This window comes from Balaenoptera acutorostrata, chromosome 2, assembly GCF_949987535.1.
Source record: "Balaenoptera acutorostrata chromosome 2, mBalAcu1.1, whole genome shotgun sequence".
NCBI lineage: Eukaryota > Metazoa > Chordata > Mammalia > Artiodactyla > Balaenopteridae > Balaenoptera > Balaenoptera acutorostrata.
In genome coordinates, this window is record NC_080065.1 from 21,457,118 (window position 1) to 21,483,610 (window position 26,493).

General features: G+C 35.9%; 1 protein-coding gene across 1 annotated transcript in view; it reads right to left on the reverse strand.

Annotated features, from left to right (window-relative positions):
- The window catches only part of CDH12 (cadherin 12), a 1,005,439-nt gene that overhangs the window by 177,511 nt on the left and 801,435 nt on the right, over positions 1-26,493 (reverse strand). The window contains exon 5 of the mRNA XM_007188231.2: positions 17,958-18,252. Coding sequence (XP_007188293.2) covers positions 17,958-18,252 — 295 coding nt within the window. The remainder of the gene's footprint in view (positions 1-17,957; positions 18,253-26,493) is intronic.

Below are 26,493 nucleotides of genomic sequence, written 5' to 3' on the forward strand. Positions count from 1 at the left end.
GAACACTATGTGAACAAGAAGACAACTACCTACAAGCTGAGGAGAGAAGCCTGGAACAGTTCCTGCCTCACTGCCCTCAGAAGGAACCAACACCTTGATTTGAGACTTCTAGTCTCTAGAAATAACAGACAATATTTTTTTGTTGTTTAAGTCACCGGTCAGTAGTACTTTGTCACAATTGCCCTAGTAAACTAATATGTGTTTAGTATGTTGCAGTTAGTCATCAATATGGCTGTTTAAATCTACTATGTTGCCATTTGTTTACTATTTGTTGGATTTTTTTTTCCCAGTTGTTTTTATTCTTAACTTTTCCAGTCTTACCTCAGATTAAATGGATATTTATAAATTATTCTCTTTTATTTACACTATTGGTTGTTCTAACCTTTGTGTGTGTGTTGTTTGTTTGAGGTTTCTGGACCTCAAAGTTGAAATTTTTAATCCAAATTTGGAAACATTGGTAGTTATTTATTCAAATATATTTTCCCACTTCATTTTGTCTCTTATCTTTCTTGGATTCTAATTCTACATATGTTTGATGGTTTGATATCATCCCATGTCAGTCTCTTATTTATCTCAGCATTTTCCTCTTTTATTTGAGATTGTGTAATTTCAAAGACTCCGATTTCAATGTCATTTGTCTTTCTTCTGATACCTGCAATCTGCTATTGTGTCCTGCCAGTGAACAGATAATTGGGTATACTGTACTTCTTATTTCTGGAATGTCCATTATTATTTTTGTTGTTGTTGTTCTATCATTATGACTATATTTTCCATTAGTCTTAAAATATGTTTATAATATATATCTGTTAATTTCAAAACCTAAGTTGCCATGATGTCTATTATTATTAACTGTTTTTTCTTCCTTGATCATTGATCAAATTTTCCTGCTTCTTTGCATAATTTGTATTTGTTTTTATTGTATGCTGAAAATTTTAATAATACACTGTAGAAAATCTGGATGTTATCTTATTATAAAGGGTCTTAAGATAATTCTTTGAAGGCAGTTAAATTACTGGCAGATACTTTTGATCTCTCAGGCCTAGTTTAATTCTTTATTAAGAACAGTCTCTTTCAAGTTTTGTTTTTAGACAGAGGACATAGCCTTTACTGAAGGAAATGGCCTTACTCCTAATACATAGGCTTTCTGGGGCCTCACATAAATGTGTGAGATGTCCAGTGAAATCTCTCCCCTGTGGCTAGTCCATAACTTCAACATCTCCCCACCCTGTGTTATCTCAGCCTCAAAGTATCTGCTTTCAGCAGGGCATAGAGGTTAATTCTGTGCCTGCACAGAGCAGCCCTTGGTGAAAGTCGCTCCTAGACCCTTACTCTGACTTTTCAGTGCTTCTCTGTGCCTCTCCTTACTTTCTACACAAGTTCCCGTCATTTCAGCAGTCCTCAAGTTTTGCAGTCACTTCAGCAGCTCCCACCTATAATCTCTGTTTCTAGACATTATTCTTAGAGTCATATTCCTTGTGCCATGGTAGGAAAAGTGCCCCTAATCAAAGAGTCCAGCTAAATGTAGGACTTGATTCATGGCTTCCCTTCTCTCAAGGATGACAAACTTGTACTACTTGGCACATACATTAAAAAACTGTTGCCTCGGGGGCTTCCCTGGTGGCGCAGTGGTTGAGAGTCTGCCTGCCAATGCAGGGGACACGGGTTCGAGCCCTGGTCTGGGAAGATCCCACATGCCACGGAGTAGCTAGGCCCGTGAGCCACAACTACTGAGCCTGCGCGTCTGGAGCCTGTGCTTCACAACAAGAGAGGCCGCAACAGTGAGAGGCCCGCGCACCGCGATGAAGAGTGGCCCCCGCTTGCCACAACTAGAGAAACACAGCCAAAAAATAAATAAATATATTAATTAATAAACAAACAAACAAACAAACAAAAACTGTTGCCTCATATATATCGTCCAGTTTTATCATTGTTTATGGTGAAAAGTCAAGCCTGATACCAATAATTCCATGGTGGCCAAAACCAGAAGTCCCTCTGATATAATTTATATCCTTCAGAAATTCCTTACTCTTTGGTCTGCTAGTGAAATGCTTCCCAGCTTCCTATAGGTATATTTTCTAAGTATTATATTGTGTTATTTCAATGGTATTTTGAAACAAAGAAGAAATAAATGTGTTTGTTCAGTCTACTTTCATGAATTTGAACCACTAAGACATGACTTTTTTTTTTTTTTGTCCTTTTTTTAAAATTTATTTATGTATTTATTTATATTTTTGGCTGTGTTGGGTCTTCGTTTCTGTGCGAGGGCTTTCTCTAGTTGCGGCGAGCGGGGGCCACTCTTCATCACGGTGCGGAGGCCTCTCATTATCGCAGCCTCTCTTGTTGCGGAGCACAGGCTCCAGACGCGCAGGCTCAGCAATTGTGGCTCACGGGCCTAGTCGCTCTGCGGCATGTGGGATCCTCCCAGACCAGGGCTCGAACCCGTGTCCCCTGCATCGGCAGGCAGATTCTCAACCACTGCGCCACCAGGGAAGCCCAAGACATGACTTTTAACATCCACTAGACATACTTCTGCACAGTATTTTATTATATTTTATATCCATAACATCTCATTTCCTGTGTTCTGAGTCTCTGTTCAAATACTTTGGATGAATTGTATTTCATAAAAAAATATGTATTCTTAGAAGGAGATGTTTTTAGAATTGTCCTTCTTATATGATTTACTAGGAACAATTGCAAGGATGAAAATAGGAAAAAAAAAAAAAATGTAACTGAAGACTCTTGTCTTCTCCAGATCTAAAATCCCAAAGGAGAAAAAGCTGCTGAAGGAAGGAAGAAATTACTAGCATTTTATTAAAATCCTTCTAGGGTTTAATATTTTTGTTTGTTTGTTTGTTTGTTTTACAAATGGTATCTCTTTCAATCCTTATAACATGTTTAGTGGTAAATAGTACCATTAAACTTTAAAAAAGGAAACACTTTTCTAAACATTCCCCCAGATTTCATAAAATTTGCATGCCGGTCTTTGATACTCCAGGTCTATTTTGTTTTCCCTGTAATATTCTGCATTTCTAGAATTAGGACCTTTCTTACCAGTGTTCTGTAAACACTCTTGTAACCTTGCTCTTGTCAGTCGTACTATTCCTTTTTAAGATACTTTCCACTAACATTCATCAGAAATAAATATATGGACCCAAAAATAATCTTTAAGTTTTCCTTTTTCTGCTATATACAAAATAATAACCTTATTATTGCAGGAAAGACACTCAAAACTATTTAACTCTAAAAGCTCTCCCTGGTTTAGAAACTCTAGACCTGCTTCTGTTATTGGGAATTAACATATGAAAATAGTGTTCTTAGTAATTGGGCAGGGCAGTCTGTTACTGTTTAGATGACACATAAGTCACAATTTAAAAAAATACAAAATAGAATTTCTATCCATTGTTTTTAAGCACATTTTTGTACAAAACTTAAGACTGCTAGAAAAATGAATTCTTTATAATCCCATTGGTATTTCTGATGTTTGGAACTCCTTGTTAGTTTAGGTATATACCAGATTATTATTTTAAAGTAAAAAGGATAAGAAATATAGGTAGTAAAGTTTACATGACCTTGTTAAATTCTAGAATATCCACTCTCGCTAACTGGGCAGAAATGAGAATAATGAAAGAGAACTCAGTTTAAATACTAAGTGAATACAGTTGACAATAGAAATATAAACATAATATGAGTAAATTGCTTCTAACTGAGGCCTTTAGCTAAATAGGAACTTAATATTAGTTACAAAAAATACTACTTCTATGGAGATGACAATTTTTTTTTCAGAAATGGTAATGGTATTTTTAAAAAGATTTAAAAATGGGGCTTCCCTGGTGGCGCAGTGGTTGAGAATCCGCCTGCCAATGCAGGGGACACGGGTTCGAGCCCTGGCCTGGGAAGATCCCACATGCCGCGGCGCAACTAGGCCTGTGAGCCACAATTGCTGAGCCTGCACGTCTGGAGCCTGTGCTCCGCAATGAGAGGCCACGATAGTGAGAGGCCCGCGCACCGCGATGAAGAGTGGCCCCCACTTGCCGCAACTAGAGAAAGCCCTCGCACAGAAACGAAGACCCAACACAGCCATAAATAAATAAAATTAAAAAATAAAAATAAAAAATAAAAATGGAAATATGTTTTCTCCTCTTATAGTGAAGTTTCTACTAAATTCTTATAACAATGTTTTTACAATAAATCATTTCACTGTCAAACAGCATATACTTGATTAAACAAAGGGAAAAAGAGAAGAAAAAGGCATGAAACAAAACCTCTCAATAGTCAGGCTGCCACCAATTGCTTTCTTGTTTAATTTGAATTGTTCAGTAGCTAATCATAGTTTGGCACTTTCTTGCCATCAAAGCATTTCATGAAATTATCCCATTACAATGTTTTTCTCAGAAGCAAAATTAACATGGCTGACAGTTTAATTGACGTTTCTTTTTCTTCTAGTGCCATTGCCAACTAAACAAATTGTACCATATTTTGATATTCATTTTTGTTAATTATTTATACAATTGTAGCCACTGATATTTTTGTTGTTTTTAAGTTTCAGTTTCTTTGTCAGAAATGAAAATAGTGCCAACCTTGATCAACTCACCAACCTTACTTGCTAAGGAAGTTTCCTCTAACACTTACTGGGTAGTAATTGTTAATACTGGCTGTTGTTTTCAAATTTGGTTTCAGTAATTTTCAACTTTCCTAGTGAGGCAAAGAACTTAAGAATCCTGAGAAATCATTGGGGAAAGAATGTTTCAACCTAATCTAGAGTTTCTCTTCCTTCAAACTTCTTAGTTTCAGTTTTAATATTTTTTTAATTTAAAAATACGGTTATGTAATTGAAATAAGAATTGTTTTGCAGAAAAATTAATACTTTATCATGAAATTTTAATACTTTAAGACAGTGTTTACATAATTATAATAAATTCAAAACATTCCTTTCAGCACCAGCTAAATGGGAGTGTACAGTTTCATGCCACATGCACCCTGTTACTGTGGGACTTGCTTCTGCCCTTCATTTACCCTCTGGTCCTCCCATTTGTCTTTTTTTTTTTTTCTTTCTTTCTTTTTCACTTTTTGAGGAAGTTTTTTCTATAGTAAACACTCTCCTTCTTCATACATCTATTTAAAATGTTGACCTTACCTTAACCTGCTCTGATAATCCACCAACACATGGCCCAACAAACTAAGGATCAGACTATATATATTTTAGTCTTTGCAGGCCATTTGGCCTCTGTGGCCAACTCTGCCATTGTAGTGTGAAATCAGCCACAGATGACACATACATGAACAAGTGTGACTGTATCCCAGTAAAAACAGCTGACGTGCCAGAAGCCCACAGGGTGTAGTTTGCTGCCCCCTGCACTAGACCTTTGGAACGAAAGCTTTCTGAAGGTAGAGGTTTTGCCTGTTTTTCTCACGGTTCTAACCATAATTCCCAAAAGTGTCTGGTACTTAATAGGTGTCCCATAAATTTTTGAATCTGTTGAACATACACATAGAATAAAACATTTAGCAAAATAAAATATATGATTTGGAAAACACTTGGATTCTGTACAAATAAAAGCTTTTCTGAGTATTTATTTGGCTTGGTGAATTACTCTGCCGGGAGTAATAGAGCAGATTCATATTTTCAATTGAATCAGTGCCACTCTTGATTTTATTGTGAATTTGGTTAAATTAACAGATTTTCTTTGCTAATTCCTAGAAAGACTTTTATATAGTGACGTGCTCTTTACCGCCTTTGAATTGCATGCTGTTGTCACGCTGAGTTATTTCCAGACATAGATGTCAAGTCCTTCATCATGTTTGGGTTAGAGATCTCATTAACTTAGTAGTCTTGCCATTTTGTCTGTCTTTGAGTCTGTTCTTTTTTTTTTTTATTTTTTTATTTTTTTATTTTTTAAATTAATTTATTTATTTATATTTATTTTTTGGCTGTGTTGGGTCTTCATTTCTGTGCGAGGGCTTTCTCCAGCCGCGGCAAGCGGGGGCCACTCTTCATCGCGGTGCGCGGGCCTCTCACCGTCGCGGCCCCTCCCGTTGCGGAGCACAGGCTCCAGACGCGCAGGCTCAGCAGCCGTGGCTCACGGGCTTAGTCGCTCCGCGGCATGTGGGATCTTCCCAGACCAGGGCTCGAACCCGTGTCCCCTGCATTGGCAGGCAGACTCTCAACCACTGCGCCACCAGGGAAGCCCGAGTCTGTTCTTTTGATGGAATATTTTCACCTTGATCAACGAGTGTAATCCATCAGTGTCTGGTTGCTTGAAGTTATTTTCCTTAATACCAAGCTTAATTTATACCCATCTTCATACCTCAACACATTGCACAATGGAAAGCAGAAACAAAAATTATTTTGGAAAATGGAGCTGACATCTATGTAGAATACCCAGTACAAGCAATTGAACCTCAGAGAACTCTCCGTTGCCTTCAGGGGTTTATATAGGTGCAACCGCTCTCCCATGATCACTTATCATAAAGCAAGAGACAATTGGGCCAAGGTAGCTTCCTGCCTGCCTTTGTGTACAAAAAATAAATAGAATAGAGCAAATAAGGTAAAAAAAGAAACAAACAAAAAATAAAACAAACAAACAAAAAACCAGTACCACAGCTGGAAGCCAACTCTAAAGAAAAATGATGTTGATAGCTCTCCTGCCAGTAGCTGGACTTGCTACATCCTGGCAAAGCAGTTTTTATAAAACATATTTAAGGTTTATAACCACTTGGAGGCTGGAAAAAGAGTAATACATTGAAAATATGTTTAATGTTTTGAACCACTCAGTGGCCAAGAAGCAGTTTCTGCTAACATTTATTTAACGCTTAGAGTCTTTTGGTGGTTAGGAAAAAAAAAAAAAAAGAACGTCTTGTTAATTTTTAACATTTATGGCTGATCAGTGGCTGCTAAAGCAACTATCAGTGCAGAACGGTTTATGTTTCGGGACACAATGTGCTGCTACTAAAACAATTCATACGCTTCTCTCAAGGCCACACAAACATTGTCAATAGTGTTACCTTTGCAATTGCACCACTAATAAAAACATAGGAATCAAACAGAGGAATAAAACGCTCCTGGAACACATAGTCATAACATTCGATTGCCCTGAAAATGGTTCTGCTGTTCTGTGTGCTGTGGACACTTTGCAGCTGACACCAGAGGGATCACCAGGCCTTGCTCAATTTCATCAAATGTGTGAAAGTCACTCAGCAGATTGCAAAGCAAAAGTGTCATCTGATAATTGGTGTTTCTTACAAATCAACAGCTTGTCTCTATACATTAAGAGAAAAGAGTACTCTACACCAAAGTAAATGTAAATTGGGATAGAAAGTCTATTAGGTTCTTATATGGACTTGGCATAGTTTGAAAAAAAACAATAGTAAATATTGAGCTCGTGTGTCACAGGGAGGGATGATATAGACAAAAGGGGTAAGATAATTAGCTGGGATGTCTACAGGTTAGGCATTCTCCTGCTAGTTTCCTGATAATGAGAGCCAAATTATTAACAGGATCTTCCCCCATTTAGTGACTGCATTTTTTTTCAGACATTGGGATCAGTGCTAGTTATACATTTTCGCCTTTACTACTTGCAGTATACCTCTGGGAATAAGGTATTTTTATTCCTCATTTATAAGTAAGAAAACCAAAGCACAATGAAGTCAAATAACTTACGCAAATCCTCACAACTAGGAAGTGGTAGAGCATGGATTTGGACTCTTAAGTTCAGTGCCCACACAGTGTGTGGCTAGAACATGTTACAACAGAGATTTGTCCTGTCTCTCTGTAGAAATCTTTTTCATTGACTATGAATAGAAAATATATGTCCCAATATGGAAAAAAATTTTTTTTTCAAAAACCAGTATATTTATTTTGGCTTCTGGCCTTATCAACTACTTCCTAGGTCATTTTTGGCCTCTCATATCAAAATTTGGCCTCAGCTCAGCAAATTATGGAGGAAATTCAAAACGAATGAAGGGCCCCTGATTTAAACATTGTTAATGCATGTGGAAAACACAACTCGGAGGTAAGCATTTCTAGAAACACCCTAAGTCCCTTTAAGAATCAAAGAAAGCCATTTCCTCTTTGCTTATCTTCTAGAATAATTCAGTCCTAAAGCCTAGCTGAACTTTTGTGCTGGCAGAGATAGGCAATTGGAGGAGTTGGGAAGAAGCTGCAATAGACCAAATCAAGGTACTGAAGCAGAGTGAGGGAGGTGTCCACATAGAAGGGCTGGCAAGGGGTATCAGAGATTGAGGAAGTCACCTATGTGCGGGAAATAATGCCTTGTGTATGGATTTAGAGCTGTAATGAGGTGAGCAAAACTTCCATCTACAGTGGAGAAGAGAAACAGCCAGTGCAGATTTTCAAAGTTGGAATGAAGTAATCAGGGTACCTGCAAGGGGTCTGCAGGGGTAGTGGCAATGAAAGATTAGGCTTGATCAAATAAGAAAATATATTAAGGACAACAAGAGCTGGATTTCTCACTCTTGGAGAAGAAAGTTATAAATTATACAAGTATTAAAAAAAAACAAGCAAACAAACCTGAAATGAATGGCTGTGTTAGATTGGAGTTGAAGGTATTGGTACAAAATCATGGTTTTCAAAATATGTAGAAGGATGCAGGAATAAATATTATGTATGTACATGTCCATAGATCTATTCTTTAGCTGTACCCACTGAGAGGGGCTGGGAGCAATGATACTCCAATAACAAAGAGCAAGCTGCAGCCAGATTTGGGGCTTCTAAACATTATTCTCCATAAGGGTGAGGAGAGAGCTCCTTGGAGAAATAGCTTTCTTCTGGGCTGAGGCAGCAAATAAGCAAGACAAGTCCCAAACATATTTTTGAGCCAGAGAGTAAGGGAGTATTCAGCTAATTAAGGGTAATATTAAAAGGACATAAAAATCAGCTTAAAGAAGCTTTCATTGGCCAAATTTAAAATAATTCCAATATTAAAATAATGATATCAATTGTGAAATAAAACTCATGTTTTACGGCAAGACAAGAAAAATTTAAACATAAAAATTCTTCTCTGCCCTTTGGCCTACCCTCTCCCCTCACTGTGCATTGTGTATCTGCATTATGCATTGACCTAACTTCCCCCATCAGCAGGAATACCTGCTCAACAATGAAGAGCAGGCACCAACAAGACAACTCCTTAAAAGATAACATTCTTTCTTTTTTTTTTTAGATTCCATATATATGTGTTAGCATACGGTATTTGTTTTTCTCTTTCTGACTTACTTCACTCTGTATGACAGTCTCTATGTCCATCCACCTCACTACAAATAACTCAGTTTCATTCCTTTTTATGGCTGAGTAATATTCCATTGTATATATGTGCCACATCTTCTTTATCCATTCATCTTTCGATGGACACTTAGGTTCCTTCCATGTCCTGGCTATTGTAAATAGAGCTTCAATGAACATTTTGGTACATTACTCTTTTTGAATTATGGTTTTCTCAGGGTATATGCCCAGTAGTGGGATTGCTGGGTCGTATGGTAGTTCTTAGTTTTTTAAGGAACCTCCATACTGTTCTTCATAGTGGCTGTATCCATTAACATTCCCACCAACAGTACAAGAGGGTTCCCTTTTCTCCACACCCTCTCCAGCATTTACTGTTTGTAGATTTTTTGATGATGGCCATTCTGACCGGTGTGAGATGATGTCTCATTGTAGTTTTGATTTGCATTTCTCTAATGATTAGTGTTGTTGAGCATTCTTTCATGTGTTTGTTGGCAATCTGTATATCTTCTTTGGAGAAATGTCTATTTAGGTCTTCTGCCCATTTTTAGATTGGGTTGTTTGTTTTTTTTTGATATTGAGCTGCATGAGTTGCTTGTATGTTTTGTAGATTAATCTTTTGTCAGTTGCTTCATTTGCAAATATTTTCTCCCATTCTGAGGGTCGTCTTTTTGTCTTGTTTATGGTTTCCTTTGCTGTGCAAAAGCTTTTAAGTTTCATTAGGTCCCATTTGTTTATTTTTGTCTTTATTTCCATTTCTCTAGGAGGTGGGTCAAAAAGGATCTTGCTGTGATTTATGTCATAGAGTGTTCTGCCTATGTTTTCCTCTAAGAGTTTGATGGTGTCTGGCCTTACATTTAGATCTTTAATCCATTTTGAGTTTATTTTTGTGTATGGTGTTAAGGAGTGTTCTAATTTCATTCTTTTACAAGATAACATTCCTTCTTGATCTTGTAAAGGGTCACATGACTCACCACATTGGCACTTAAATCTGGATTATGTAAACTGTCAATAATACATCATTTAATGCACAGCCCTCTATCCCAAAAAAGTTATATAAACTGTGTCTTGACTTCTAAAGGGCAGAACAGTTCTCAGAGCTTTCTGAGATGCTCTTCCCAGGTTATAATCCTCAAATTTGGCTCAAATTAAATTTTCCAATTCTTTCTTAGATCAACTGATTAATTTTTTGTTGATACAATCGATTAGAATCAATTTAATGGAAAACAAAACCTGGAGACCACACAGATATAAATTAATAAATGGATAATTTGAAAATGTGATGAGAGCTAAGTTATTCCTCCAGTTTTAAAATACCTTTTGACAAAATATGTGATACTTACAGAAAAGATAAAGAGTAAGTTTACAGTAGAATCATCACCTAATATAGACAATCTCTAAGATGGACCTCAGTATGACTGCCTTCAGTATTCACACCTTTGTCTAACAAATATGTAGAATATGGCAGAAGTGAAAGGATGTCAATTCCAAGATAACAACCACATGAGTGGCTTGGAACTGCTTCCTCCCACAGGTGAATCTTCAGATGAGACCATATTCCTGATAGCCAGCTTAACTCGAAATCCATAACTCTGAAGCAGAGATACTCAGACAAACCAAGAGATAACACATATTTAAAATTTTGAACCTCTAAATCATGGGGTAATTTGTTATATAGTACTAGATAATACCAATTTCATACCTGGTAGTGGGGTGCTGCCATAACAAATACTTAAAATGTGGGAATGGTTGCACTGTCAGGCAGTAGTGCCTTGAACACACTGTTGATTGAATCAACACTCACTTGGAAGGGCTGTAGGTGAGGGCTTGCAACAAAGTAAGAATATCTTATTGGGAACTAGAGGAAAAGACATCATTGTTATGCAATGACAGAAATTTAGCAAAACTGTTGCCTATATTTATTTGGACAATGGAAAATGGACCTAGTGACTTTTAAACAAAAAGGGTCCAGGTCTTGCTGCTTTTGAAGATTCCTGATCTTTCCAGATGGCATGTGATGTTAAAATTAAGAAATGACTTTTAAGAAAAGCTTAAGTCCAGGACATAGAGAGCATGGTCAAAAGATAAAGCCATGAGAGTGACTATAAAATGTTTTGTCAGGACCTTAGTAAGATCAAGCATGGTCTTCGTGGCTTCATGTCTAGTCAGAAAAAATTCTCTCTTAAGAGCTTAATGGTATGTGTGACTCAAAGATTCTTTCCAGCAAACAATAAGGATTCTAATTCATGTAAGGGCTTTGTCTTTCAGGCATCTCCAACAGGGCCAAGGTAGAGAAGAATTTATGTTGAAGAGTTTTTTTTTTTTTTTGTCCAATTCAGTAAACCCCATGAGGACTCCTGGGATAGCCACAGCACCTACAAAGTTCTTAAAAAGAGTTCTACATGTAGAAACATCACAAGAGTGGACTGAAGAAGGAGAGTTGGAGATTGTACAGTGAGGAAAGGTCTTTAGACCCCTTGAATTCAACTGGCAGGAAGCCAACAAAGAGAGTTCCTTAGTTTCAAGTACATGCTATATTTCATGAAAAAGAAAGGGTAACTCAGAATGGAGAACCAAGAGCCCAGATGGTGGAACTGAGATCTGTGGCCAAATATTCCCAGCCCTTGTACCTAATCAAAGAGCATTCAGCATTTACCAGCTAGATTTCAGAAATGTCATGGCCCAGTAACTCTTTTTTATTATGTGCCTTTTCCCCCTTTTTTAACAGAAATGTCTACAGAAGTTATCCTATGCCTATCTCACCATTGTATGTTGGGTGTATGTGGGATAAGCAACTGGTCACTTTAGCATCACAAGTCTACAGATCAAGAGGAAATAAGTCTAAGGAACCTCATTTGCACTTGGACTTGACTTATATGATTTTCTGGAATATGAACTAATACAATAAGGGGAAAACATTTTAGGGTACTAGAAAGGGGCTGAGTTTATGTTGTATGACATACCTTTGAGGACAGTGGTGCACTGTGGTAGGTAGAGAGGGCCCTCAGAGATTCCAGCTTCCATGTATTCATGCTCTTGTGTAATTCCATTCTCTGAATGTGGATTGGACTTACTTCTAACAATTAGAATATGGCAGAAATGATAGGATATCACTTTCAAGACTAGATTATAAATAGGCTGTGGAGGGGCTTCCCTGGTGGCGCAGTGGTTGAGAATCTGCCTGCCAATGCAGGGGACACGGGTTCGAGCCCTGGTCTAGGAAGATCCCACATGCCGCGGAGCAACTGGGCCCGTGAGCCACAGCTACTGAACCTGCGCGTCTGGAGCCTGTGCTCCGCAGCAAGAGAGGCCGCGATAATGAGAGGCCCGCGCACCGCGATGAAGAGTGGCCCCCATTTGCCGCAACTAGAGAAAGCCCTCGCACAGAAACGAAGACCCAACACAGCCAATAAATAAATAAATAAATAAAATTTAAAATAAATAAATAAATAGGCTGTGGCTTTGATCATAGCTGTTCTCTCTCTCTAGCTCTCTCTTAGATAGCTCATCCTGGAGCCAGGCAGATGCCATATTGCGAAGTAGCTCTGTGGTGAGGTCCATGCAAGGGACTGAGGCGTGCCAACACCGCATGAATAAATATGGAAGCAATTTCCTACCTCCCCCCAGTTAAGACCATAGCCCCAGCCAACAGAGTGGGTGCAATTTCTTGAGAGACCTTGAGTCAAAGGTACCCAGCTAAGCCACTCCTGGATATCCATGCTCCTGTGAGACAATAAATGCTTGTTATTTTACATTGCCAAGTATTTAGTCAATGTATTATGCAGCAATAGATAAGTAATATGCAACCTTTGTGAAGTAATAAAAATGAACATCATTAGTAGTAGGACAAATTGAAACTATGTTCTACCTGATAGAATGCAACAGGAAGAATACAGCATTTCCTCTGTGATATACCTAACAAAGATGCATACGCTGAATTTTCACATGATGAAACATCAGACAAACCCAATATGAGGGACATTCTAAAAAATAACTGGTCAGGGAAAACATGGTAGAGTTATGGAAGTTAAGAAAAGTCAAGAACTGTTCCAGACTGAGGGAAACTAAAGAGATCTGGCATTTAAATGCAGTAGGTGATTTTGACCTTGAACCTTTTATTATATAAGACACTATGGAGACAATTGAACAGAGTCTAAGGATTGGATTGTAATAATGCATTAACGTTAATTTCCTGATTTTAATAAATGTATTTTGGTTGTATGAGGAGAATGTCTTTATTTGTAGAAAACAGCCAACATTCTTTCTCCAGTCTCCTAACAAGGACTATGCTTATGGGGCACAGATAGAAACCAATGATAGTTTGCCTGTTCATTCTATATTACTTGAGCTGCTCTATGTGGCCATGGATGGCTTGTATGATAAGGTGTTTTCTTTATCATTTTTTGGTTTCTCTTTCTATAACACTTCTGTGAAAGCAAGGAAGTGTGAAGATTTACGTATGTTTCAAAATCATAATAAAGGTATAATAAATTAATATTAAATATAGTCACAGCCTTCACTATTTCCTTCTTGGAGGTGGACTATTTAAGTGTGACCATGTAGAAAATATTCTCTGTTTAATAACCTACCAAAAACTCCACCAACAATTTCATCTTGGAATATATCCCCAAACTCCATGTAAATCAAAATACAATTCATAGAAAAAAGCAAGGGGGTACATGTTATTTACTTTTCTATGAAACCAGCAGTATAATTTCCTTTAGGTATATCCTGTTTTATTTAAATTTTTCTAAACATTTTTTTAAAATCAGTGGATAAGACATATATTCCTCAGATTTTTTTGTTTTAAGCATGGACCCCCATCCTCAAATTATAATATAATACAATAATATAATATGAATTCTGAAGTCTTTACAAGTTCATCTGAGATTAAAAAATAAATTTAAAGCTCCCAAAGAAATTTTAGAAGCTACTAACCCTAGAAAAAGGGTACAACTGATTGCAATTAACTTTGTTCTAAAGAGCCTGGGTGTAATTCCTACTTTCTGATCCATCAGAATTTTCATAGAAAAATAAAGATCAAATAGTAAACAATACTGCACGGAGTTATTGTAATGGTTAAATAAAACAAGGAATGCAAATCTCTATTAGGTCACCTGGTCCCTACCTATTGCTCAGGAAATGGTAGGTCTTACTTAATAAATTATGATTCACAATTGACATCTATAAAATGTGTCATAAGGACCTGGTTACAAATAACCAAATCAGCAGCCTAAAACTGGTTTAGCTCGGGCTGAGGAAGACAATGCAGGTATGAATATGGATTTAAAGATGTTAAACATGTCAGCACTCTAGGAAAAGTAACTTAAACTGCACACCCTACTGATGCAAAATCATCAGATATTAAAGAAGGCACATTACTGTAATTCACTGTTACTCTAGTGATCTTACAGAATTAAGACCACATTCATAACGTCCAAATTTGTCTCCAAGGAGAAACTTTGAGTTGGGGAATATCTGGATCATTAAGTAATTTCCTTAGGTCAGAGTAAAAGCACTTTATCTGTGAATATCAATTACTTCCATGGCATATTGGATGTAGCACAAGTGACAAAGTGACCTTTCTCTTAAACAATTCATAGATTCACTAGAATTTTCTTCAACTTTTGGGAACTAAATATATTCCATAGTCTTATAATCTTAAATATTGATTTTCCTCTAAAATCTCCACCCACCCTGCTCACCACCATCCTCTCTTTGTAGAGTTATGTTTTTTATAATTTTCCTGTTAGTTTTTTTGTATTCCTGGTTTAATCGTTCATCATATTTTCAGATGTACAATCCATTATCGCTAAACTGACATTTGCCTAATAGACTATTTCTTGACCTTTTGTATTACACAATAAGCTATTTTACTCTATTCTTTTTAAATTGGTTGAGTCTTTTATTAAAAGTGAAATAAGAACATTCTCAGTGATTGGGAAAGGACAGTTATCTCCTAGAGGATACCTCAAGCACAGATATACAAAGCCAACAGTGAGATTTGCCGCAATAGTTATATTGCCCAATACACCATGGCTAGTTCTATCTGGTGTTGACTAAACATTATGTTAATATTCCAAGGAAAATGATACAGAAGCAGGAATTGCCTAGAAGGAATGTGGAAAAAGAAAATAAAGAAAAGAATAATCATTAGATAAAGTGACATAGAGCAGTAAACCATTTCCATATGGTAAGAAGGGTGTGCTTGGGAATGGAGTTCAGGAGCTCTAGGGACATAAATGTTATGTCTGGACACACAGCAGCTTCTGGCTAGCTTTAAGTTGCTCAGGTAAAAGCCAAAACAAGAAATACCACAAATCTAACTGGGTCTCTAACGGGTGTATTTGGTTATAGGTGTATAGGCAGGATTCCAGAGGATGGCAAAAGTAGTGCCTGATAGGTATCTCATTTCTAATACTGAATTTGCAAGCGGTGTTTCTACTACTTAGTATTTATTTGAAAAGGGCATATTATGTTAATATAGTCCAAGAATACCTGGGTGAACTCATAACATATGTTATGGTTCCACATTCAAAAGAAATACTGTTCTGTTATTAAAAAAAAAAAAGGGGGCTTCCCTGGTGGCGCAGTGGTTGAGAGTCTGCCTGCCAATGCAGGGGACATGGGTTCGAGCCCTGGTCTGGGAAGATCCCACATGCCGTGGAGCAGCTGGGCCCGTGAGCCACAACTACTGAGTCTGCGCGTCTGGAGCCTGTGCTCCGCAACACGAGAGGCCGCAATGGTGAGAGGCCCGTGCACCGCGACGAAGAGTGGCCCCCGCTTGCCGTAACTAGAGAAAGCCCTCGCACAGAAACGAAGACCCAACACAGCCATAAATAAGTAAATAAATAAATGGATCATCACGTTTAAAAAAAAAAAAATTAAAAGGGAGGGTGCATTGAAAATCAGTTTAGGTATTTACTAAGGTCTCTTGAATAACCAATGAGAAATTTCAGTTATGGTACATGGGAAAACATTTTAAAGAACCTATTCTTGCATAGATCTTTCTGATAACTCGTGGCAGCACAGCAAATTCTCTCTCACCCCAGTACCAAAGCTGGGCCCACTTTGTTCTCTCACTCACCTACCCTTTGCCTGAATTTCCAGATTTATTTCTCTCTTCAGGCACTAGCTGCAAACTCCTTATACAAGGGCTCAGCTCTGCGACCCTATCCTTTATCCTAATTGGCACCACAAAAAACCTAATTGTTTATCTAATAAGACAGAACTTTCTAATACTGTAGAAGGATGTGTGTGTTTGCTTTAAGGATGCTGTTTCAGTAATAAAGTGTCACTAAAGGCCATAAATTCGTGTAAATATTTCCAATTTACATGAAAGAAGCACCAGGTTAAAGAATTTATGTACTGGATTGCATTGTCTTCTTAAAGGTCATACTTTTCCTCAAAGTACTGCCTTCATTTTTCTGCCTGTGTAAAACCAAGACACAATTTTAAAAACAGCTGTCCCCATTTTCAGGGACTAGTTTCTAATACATTTTCCCAGTTGTATTTCTAAATCTGTAGCAATCATAGCACCGCATAAAAGAGGCAGCTCAAAAAAAAAAAAAAAAAAAGCAGAAACTGAATAAAAGATTTGCAGCCCTGAATATGCATACAAAAATTTTAAATCGAAGTGAACTCCTCTGAGCTGATTTCTTAGGTGAAGGAGAGAATATGGTCTTTGAATGCCTGATAAGGTCACAGACACAATTTCAAGTGCACTTATGGTAAGTCCATGTGACAACTCCTACAGCCACTAACCTGCGTCTGCCCTCAGGGTAGTCTGTGCAATCTTCCTTGCATGTCTGGGATGGTTGTGGGGACAGCAGAAGCCCTCCGAGAAATGTCACACATGGGAAATAGTAACAATGGCTCATATACGAGAGTTTCAAATTGAAACCTAGAAGTGATGAGTAACTTTACCTTACACATGTGCTAGAAACCAGAAGTTACTATGAAATAAATTGAGCGATTGGCAGTGGTGACTAAGGAATAAAATTTATAATTAAAACTTGTCAGTAAAGCTGGAATCCTTAACTCATTGACCTTAAAATACATATTATAGGACTTTGAGAATTGAAGTTGTTGAATTTATATTTTATTTGAATTATTAAGAATGATGATGATACTATAGCTTAATTGTAAATTTATTCTAGTAATTACTTCATAATGATATTTGCTTCCTAGTTTGATGGAATAACTACTGTAGGTTACTTATAGCCACAAAGGGTACAATACCTTTTCTCAGAGTCTCTATGGATAGCTACAAAGAATGCAACACATCCCTTTCTGAACCACTTTGAGACTCAGATGCAATACATACTTTGGATAATTTATTTTGAGTGAAGAATGACTATCTGGTATTTGGTGTTACCTCCAGCACTGTGTAGGTATCTGAATTTGCAATGACAATCAATTACGGTACAAAGTGAGTTATGTACTTAAAGTACAAAGGAATTCCATGAATTCAGGGAAATGCAAAGACTGTAAAATAGTGAAGAATGTTATATATCCTAGATATTTATGTATCTATTCATACATTTAGAATAGAGCAGGAAGAAAAAATAGTTAAGTAGAAAAACAAGTAAATGAAATTAATTGTATCCTCTACGGTGTAGGAATAATCTTCTGAGTTACAAACAAGATATTTCCATCAACCTGGAGAAAATAAATGTTGAAAAGGCCTCGCCTCATCTGACAGAATTTTGATTCGCTTACTCACCCACAGGAGACATTTCTGGGACACTAGCAATATAAGGTCCATCCAAAAACTTTGGCTCATTATCATTAATATCCTGCACTTTGATGATGAATTCTGATTCAGGCTCTAGGGGCTTCCTGGTTTCTATGTCCACAGCCTGAGCACGAAGTGTGTAGAAAGGTTTTTCTTCTCTATCCAGGCTCCTTATTGCATGAATGTCCCCTGTAGTTTCATCAATGGTAAAAACGGTGCCAGCGCCATCTCCTGAGAGGGTGTATTTAACTGTGCCCTCTCCCTTATCTAAGTCAGAATGGAGCTTTAGGGAGAGAGAGAGAGAGAGAAAGAGAGACAGAGAAACACCATTAAAGGGATGGTCCCATGTTAAAAAGCCATACTTGCAGTATAATTTTTCACCAGAGAAGTTAAACCAAAATCTTATGGTTTTTTCTTTCCTTTTTTTTTCCACCAATTTTTTTATTATAAGCATTTTTAACACACAAAAAAAGTTGAAAAAAACGTATGGTGGACACCTATATATACCCATGTATATCTCAGAGATTCCACTGTTTACCTTCCAATTTAATCATATAGGCTTTTGACTTATCACATAGATAGATCATATCCCTATCCTTTCATTCACTCTCCTGTCACTCCATCTTATTTCTCCATGCATTACAGAGGTTAGAAGTACAGCCCCAAATCCATCAACATGCATAAATACAACTATTTTGAACATTTATTTCTTTTATATACTTTGGGGGATAAAATTTTCATAAAATGAAATGCACAACTCTTAAGTGTACTTAGAGTTTCATTTTAAATGATTGCTGTATTAAAATAAATTAGCTCATATATATTAAATCATACAACTTCCAAATACTCTGAGGATAGAAATCAGTGACGTGAATCCAGTGAGAGATATGGTTAAAAAAAAAAAAAAATCAGAAAACACTGAGCCTTTTCATTTGAAAGGAGAGGAGAGTTTTGGCATACCAGGTCAATTTCAGATATGTACGATGGAGTATCTCATTTTAACAGACTGACTCTCAATGAGTTATTCAATATTACTCAGCCAAGCAATGGGTAGAATAACTGATTATCCTTTCAGATTCACAGGCAAATGGTTAGCCCTAATCCATTCTATATATTTGAAATGTTATAATATAGAACATTTTTAATTTCTGCTAAGTTCTTTTGAAAGTCAACACATGTATAATTCACTATAATACAGTATGGAATAAGACACACATCAATGTAATAGGGGAGAGGACCAAAGAGAAGAGAAATTATTATTGTGATACTGTAAATCAGTGTTTTTCAATATGGAGTCCAAGAATTAATGATAGATGGACATAGTCTTGGAGATCTATAAATTATCCAAGAATAAATTTATATAGATAAATAATATGATATAAATATTTCATTATATATAATTCTCTAAGAATATGTGTACTCATATATTTCATAAATAATATAAATTTACATTCTGTTTAAATTAAAAAGGATACATATTCTTATAAATAATATTATTTTGTATCCAAATGCTGATCTAAAATGTTTCAAACTATTCTCACTCATTTAGGTACAGCCGTCTGATTTCAATGTTCAAATTTTTATTTTTAAAAGCTCATTCCAGTCAATGGATCAGTCAAAGAAAAAATGTTAAACTTTTAAAGTGACCATAGCCATTTGGGCTGTGCTTTAAAATTTTCACACAATTATAGGTGTCTTGCAAAATTTGGGGTAAAAATGAGTTGTTTTTCTTAATGTTTCAACACAACATAAAAGCTTTGAAAATATTTTAAATTATATAGTTATCCTTTGCAAATAGGCATTCTGTGTATTCGTATTGGTAATACCAAAACACAAAAACTCAACTTGGCTACATCTTTGCTCTTAAACTCAACATTCTGCTTTAGCTTCAGTAAAATAACGTCATCCTTCATATTAATGTTATTAAAATGACTTTATTCATTTTGTGAATTTGTATTTACTTCAAATTGCTCTGAAAGTATGTTTGCATAAGAGCATAAGCAAAGGATTTGGACTGGGTAAATGATATAATTTAAACAATGAGAAAACTATAAGGGGGAACCAGGTTTTGATTTTTCTTTAAAAGTTTCTGTATATTTTACTCAAGTCTAAGGAAAATTGCAGAGAATGACAGGAAAAAGTTTTTTCCTCCTAATATTTTATGAACTGCTATGAAGCATAGGAAGTTTCAAGCATAAAATCAAGCTGTAGATAAATGTTCTTTGAACTTAGGAATTTCAAATTACAAATTTCATCCATACTATTAAAGATACTCAACACATGAACATTTACTTTTACTTTCAAGTTTATCTAAAGATATGAGACAAGCAAAAGCCCAATGCAAAAGCAATGTCTTTATAAACTGGATCCATTTTGCCAATGGCTCCAAAGAATATGTGGTAATATTGTGGAAGCAAGTGAAAATTCTAAGTAGGTTTTTACAATGTGATCCAAGTAGAGTCACCAAAAAAAATTTTCATTTAGCCAAAATCAGAACTGTTTTCTCTTCAAACTGACATAAGAATAAAAAAGCAAATGTCTTTTCAGCTCTATTCAAGATCCAAATTAAATTCAGTTGCTGCTACTCTATACACTTCTACCTTTTCCTTCTAATTTAAATTTGGGTTTTGCAGAGATTAAAGTTTCAGAAGAAATATGTGAAAATACGTTAAATTTGAACTGAAAATGAGATGGATGAATGTAAAATTCTTGAGAGGATTAGAATGGTTACAGCAGTTCATTGCATGTTAATACCTTAAAGAAGATCACCTGCAGTCCCCAGCATTGACAGGCAATGTTTAAAATTATTCAGTACCACATGTAAAATGGATGGTTAGTGGGAAGCTGCTGCACAGCAACGGGAGATCAGCTTGATGCTTTGTGACCACCTAGAGGGGTGGGATAGGGAAGGTGTGAGGGAGGCTCAAGAGGGACAGGATATGGGGATATATGGATTCATATAGCTGATTCACTCTGTTGTACAACAGAAACTAACACAACATTGTAAAGCAATTATACTCCAATAAAGATATTTTTAAAAATAAATAAATAAATAAATAAAATTAGTTATTCAGTATTGATTGAGTCCAGTACATGGGTGACTAGCTAAAAGTATTGGTATTTTTGCAACGTCAATTCTAATGTTAAATAAATGATGTTGGCCTGATGTTGGGTATTGTAGAATTTGTTTTGTATCACATATAAAATAATTTGAATAGAGAACATATATAACATAATAGTTTATGTTGTAAACTAACATAAAAATCCCTATCACCCTCTTAATTAGAGATAACTTCTTTTATCATTTTATACACTTTCCATTATATATACACATATATTCATATATAAATGAAAGGGTATACATATAGAAATATGTTTGTATATGTTTTATATGTATATATAATATTATCTGATTATAAATACATATATACATGATATAAAAATGAGAAATGAGTCAACGTTTTCAATAACAATATACCATAATCATTTTCAGTATAATTTGAAACATTTCAGAATTAGTTTTTAATATCTGTATTATGTTCGTTCAAAGGAAATTGAATGATTCAATGGGTTTTGCTTATCCTTTCATAAACAATGTGATGAATATGTGTGTGTTGTCTTAATTCCTTAAATAAACAGGTAAATATAAATAGAAGGGTAATTATAAAGACCAAAAACGTAACTTTTATGAATCAAAAAATTGTGAATCTTGAATGATTCCAGAACTTGATGTCTACAGATGAGACTGGTTTCTTAAATTTTTAGCAATGCAACTCCGGCTTAGCTTACATTATGAAGCTACTTCTCAGTTTTATTTGCATTTAACAGGAGGGAGGGTTACAGAAGGATTCACTTGCTGAATCTTTGGGTTGTGTTAACCATGAACAATCACATGATGCCATTTTACACAGCGGCTTTAAGCTCCATGTAAGATAATAATTCCACAAGGATATAATTATTTTCCTTTATAGTGATTTAAAAATAAGGCAAGAAATATTTCTAATTCTGATTATTTTTTTAGAAAGGCTGTTTCTGAGTAGGCGTTGACTATATTTACTGACTGAAGCAGCCAAATCCAATAATATCATCTTTTAGTATTGACACTTAAAATAAAATTTCTCCCAGAGAGTTCCATAAATGATAGCTATAGAAGTATGCACTGTCCAGGCAGTTGTTTTGTGGAAGTGGTGTTGTTATTTTCCGATGTTTTCCAAGTCATCTCAGGTGGAGCATGAAAATTAGATGCCAAGAGAGGCTTAAAAAATGATACCGAGGACTAGCTTTGGAGTGTAAGCAAATCTGAACTCCAGTGTCTAAAAGTTTTGAGAAAGCTAATCTAAAGTTAAGTGTTTATTAGCATCTCTCAGATTATATTTTACAAACTGCTGCAGAAAAAAAGAAATTTATTTTTATTTTCTCCGGGTTGAAAAGTGCACATAAAATGGGAAATACTTTTTATATCACTCTACCCAGCAGTGATTTTTATTTCCATTTGCTATTTGTCAGGATAAGGGTGGTTACAGGCATGAGGAGGGTATGGAGGATGTTGGGAGAAATGTATGATTCTGAAAAGTTTTTGCTAGAAAATCAAAAATTGTGTTCAACATGTATTTCATTTGATGTATATACCTGCAAATTACTTTATTAATTATATGTCTATAGGTTTTATGGTACACTACATACTGTTTTATGGTACACTACATACTATTTTATAACCTGAATTTTAGATGGATTATATAACAATTTGCTTTATCAATAAGTATGAATTTATTACATCTATTTAAGTTAATCACAGGTATTTTAATCAAAGTACTACATTGAAATGGCTAAAATCAGAGTATGGAAGAGCTTGTAATGCACAATTTTACCTTCCTTTTCTCAGTCTCATTCACCAGGGAAATCATGTTTTAACTGTTTCTGTTGAATTCTTATTAAAAAAAAGCATATGTGGATATTTGTTAAATAAAAAAATGTTATAATAGTATTTCTTTTATCAATTTGAATAATACTTATTGACTTGCAAACCCCAGGCCACCTCTTTTTTTCCAATAGTGTTGTAATATCATTTATTTTACTTGTTATCAATGAAACACTGGTCTGAATAGTATATGTGTAGTTTGGGTCTGAATTCAGTTCAATCATACAATGTAACTGTGGTTCTCTATTTTCTACTATTATAACATTAACACCTTTACAGTCCCCCTTAAACTCCTTCCCTTTCTCATCCCTGAATTCCATTGTCTGTATTATACAGAATTAAGCGTAAAGTGTTTGCCAATTTGGTCTATTTATGTATTTATTTATTTATTGGTCTCTTTTTTAAAAGTAAGCTCTAATGGTTAATTTTATGTATTAGTTTGACTGGGCCACAGGATGCCCAGACATTTGGTCAAAGACTATTCTTGGTATATCAGTGAGGATATTCCTGGATTAGAATAACATTTGAATCAATAGACAAAGTAAAGCAGACTGTGGTCCCTTATGTGGGTGTGCCTCATCCAATCAACTGAAGACCTGAATAGAACAAAAAAGCTGACCCTTCCATGAGTAAGAGGGAACTCCTCCTGCCTGACTGCCTTCAAGCTGTGACACTGGTTTTTATTCTGCCTCCAGACTTTAACTGAAACATCAGTTCTTCTGAGTCGAGCCTGTTGGTCTTTGCAATAGAAATATACCATGTGTTCTCCGGGGTTTCCAACTTGCTGACTGCAAATCCTGGGATTTGTCAGCCTCCGTAATTGTACAAGCCAATTCTTGATAATAAATAAATATATATCTTATTGACTATTTCTCTGGAGAACACTGATTAATACATAAGCCTTCAAAGCCCTCTCCATCAGTTGCTGCTAAAACATAAAATAAAATTAAACAAAACACTAACTCTTTTGATAATTATAATAATGTACATATTTTTGTTCCATAGCCAAATAACATACAGTGCCTATATGATTACAATATTTTCATTTTGCATATGGAGTTTTTTGAGGTATCTTTTTGTTTGTACTATTTGCTTTTCTCATATCTTTAAGCTCACCTCATTTCTCAGGGCCAACATCAAATCTCCTTTTCAAAACATACGTTATTCAGGGACCCCTCTTTCTTCCTACTCCAAACTAGAGCATTTGCACGATTTTCAACCTGGAATTTTTCTTTATTAATCTCCTGGTTTGAAACACTATTTCTTGGATTTTATATTTTCTTCTATATTAGTTGACTAATTTGTTTGTTGCTGCCAATCTCCTATAACTTCTTGAGAATGTGTCTGTGAGAGGTAAGTTTCTTTAGTCTTTGGATGTTAGAAATGCCTTTATTTCAGGCTTTATTTCTTTACCTACACATATACTTAATTATTGTCTGGGCATATAGTTCTAGATTGGAAATAATTTTCCCTTCACACATTTAAAGGCATGTATCTATAGTCTTCTAGAAACCAATGGTAAAACTGATGTCTGTCTGATTATTTCCATTGCAAGTAAGAATCCTCTTTTTTCTCCCCATTTTATTTTACTCTAAAATTACAATCTTATTTTTATTTTGGTATTCTAATTATTTAGAACACTGTCTCCAAGTGTGTGTTTATGTGTGCTTGTGTTTTGAACATTGTCTCCAGATGTGAGTTGATATGTGTTTGTGTTTCTTTCTTTGAGTCGGGCACTTAGTAAGTTCCTTCGATTCAAAAACTATTTTCCTTCAGCACTGAGAAATTTCCTTTTATGATTATTTCCATGATTATGTTCTATCCTCTATGTTTCCTGTTGTCTTTCTGGAATTCATATGTTCAATGTTAGATCTCATGGACCTTCTGTAAATAATATACTTTTTCTACAGTCATTCATTTCTATATCTTTTGGTCTATTTTGTGAAAAAATTAAAATTTATCTTAAAATTATTTATTGATTATTTTCAGCATTTTCAAAGTCAATACACATATACCCATGTGTGCACACATACATATGACAGGCATATTAATTTCCAAGATTTTTTTCCTTTACTACGAATGTCCCCTTTTAATAGAATTGTGCTCTTATTTTGTGGACACTGGGAATTCTTGAATCTTTTTGAGGACTCTAATTTGTGTGTTTGTGTGTGTGTGTGTGTGTGTGTGTGTGTGTGTGTGTTTCCTAAATTTTCTGTTCCTTAGGATTAGTTTTTTGTTTTTGGTATTTGAGCCTTTGTCTTTCATATTGCTGGCTTTCCTTAAATGTCTGAAGACTCTCATTTGTCTGTTCATATTTAAGGATGGAGTTTTGAACTTGTGGGTTGAATTTATTAATTACAGTTTTGTCCTAGGTTGAATGGAAAGAGAATCAATCATTCCTTTTAATTTCAGATATTTGGTTGGGGACATTCTAACCACAGTGGAGTTCCATCACTGCCCTAATTATTTCCAGATTCTCTACAGAAGAACTTCTTTTTCCAAAATTTCTTTATTGTTTACATTCTGCTCATTTATGTCTGGATTCCATGCATTATCATGTAGGTGGAAGGAATTCTGTATACAGACTATCAGTTAATCTCTATGTTTTACCCTGCATGTCTTTCGCCTTTTCTCTTAATCATTGGCATTTCTGAGTCTTTTTCAGAATTGTCCCTCCTTAGTCGGAGCCCTCTCAATATAAATGCTTGTAAGTAGCTTTGAACTTACTTGACCAGTCACCAATCCTTCACGCACTTATCAGTTTATAGAAATGGGCTAAACTGTCTGATGCCCGCCACACCACCCCGTTAGCATTATGCCCATCATCACCTAATAACCAGCCATATTCAATTTTCTCCTCTTGTCTCTCCAAATACTTTTTTTTAAAAAATTAATTAATTAATTAATTTATTTATTTTTGGCTGTGTTGGGTCTTCGTTTCCTGCAAGGGCTTTCTCTAGTTGCGGCAAGCGGGGGCCACTCTTCATCGCGGTGCGCGGGCCTCTCACTATCGCGGCCCCTCCCATTGCGCGGCACAGGCTCCAGACGCGCAGGCTCAGTATTTGTGGCTCACGGGCCCAGTTGCTCCGCGGCATGTGGGATCTTCCCAGACCAGGGCTTGAACCCGTGTCCCCTGCACTGGAAGGCAGACTCTCAACCACTGCGCCACCAGGGAAGCCCTCTCCAAATACTTTTTTTAGTTCTTTATTTTTTTTTGAACATATATCCAAGAAAGTTTCAATCATTGCATTTGGATTTTGTGTCTTTGTTTTCTTTAAGTTTAAAAGAATCATGCTTATTTATATTAATTATTTTCTCATCATTATCTGTCTCAGGAAATTAGGCCCCATTCTGAATGCCTGCTAGAACATGAAACTTCCCGATGTGTTTTTAAATCTTTACTATTCTATCTTAGAATATCTCTTCAGCTTTTAAGTATGTAAGAGCCAATGTGGTGCCTTAACAGTATGCCCTACTTAACACTGAGATCCTTGTAACACAAATTACAGACATCTTCCACCAGCCACCTCCATAAATACATTCAGTCTAGGGGAAAGCTTCCCAGTACAGGACAGGCCTCAGTAAATGTTGGTGTAATAACAGCAT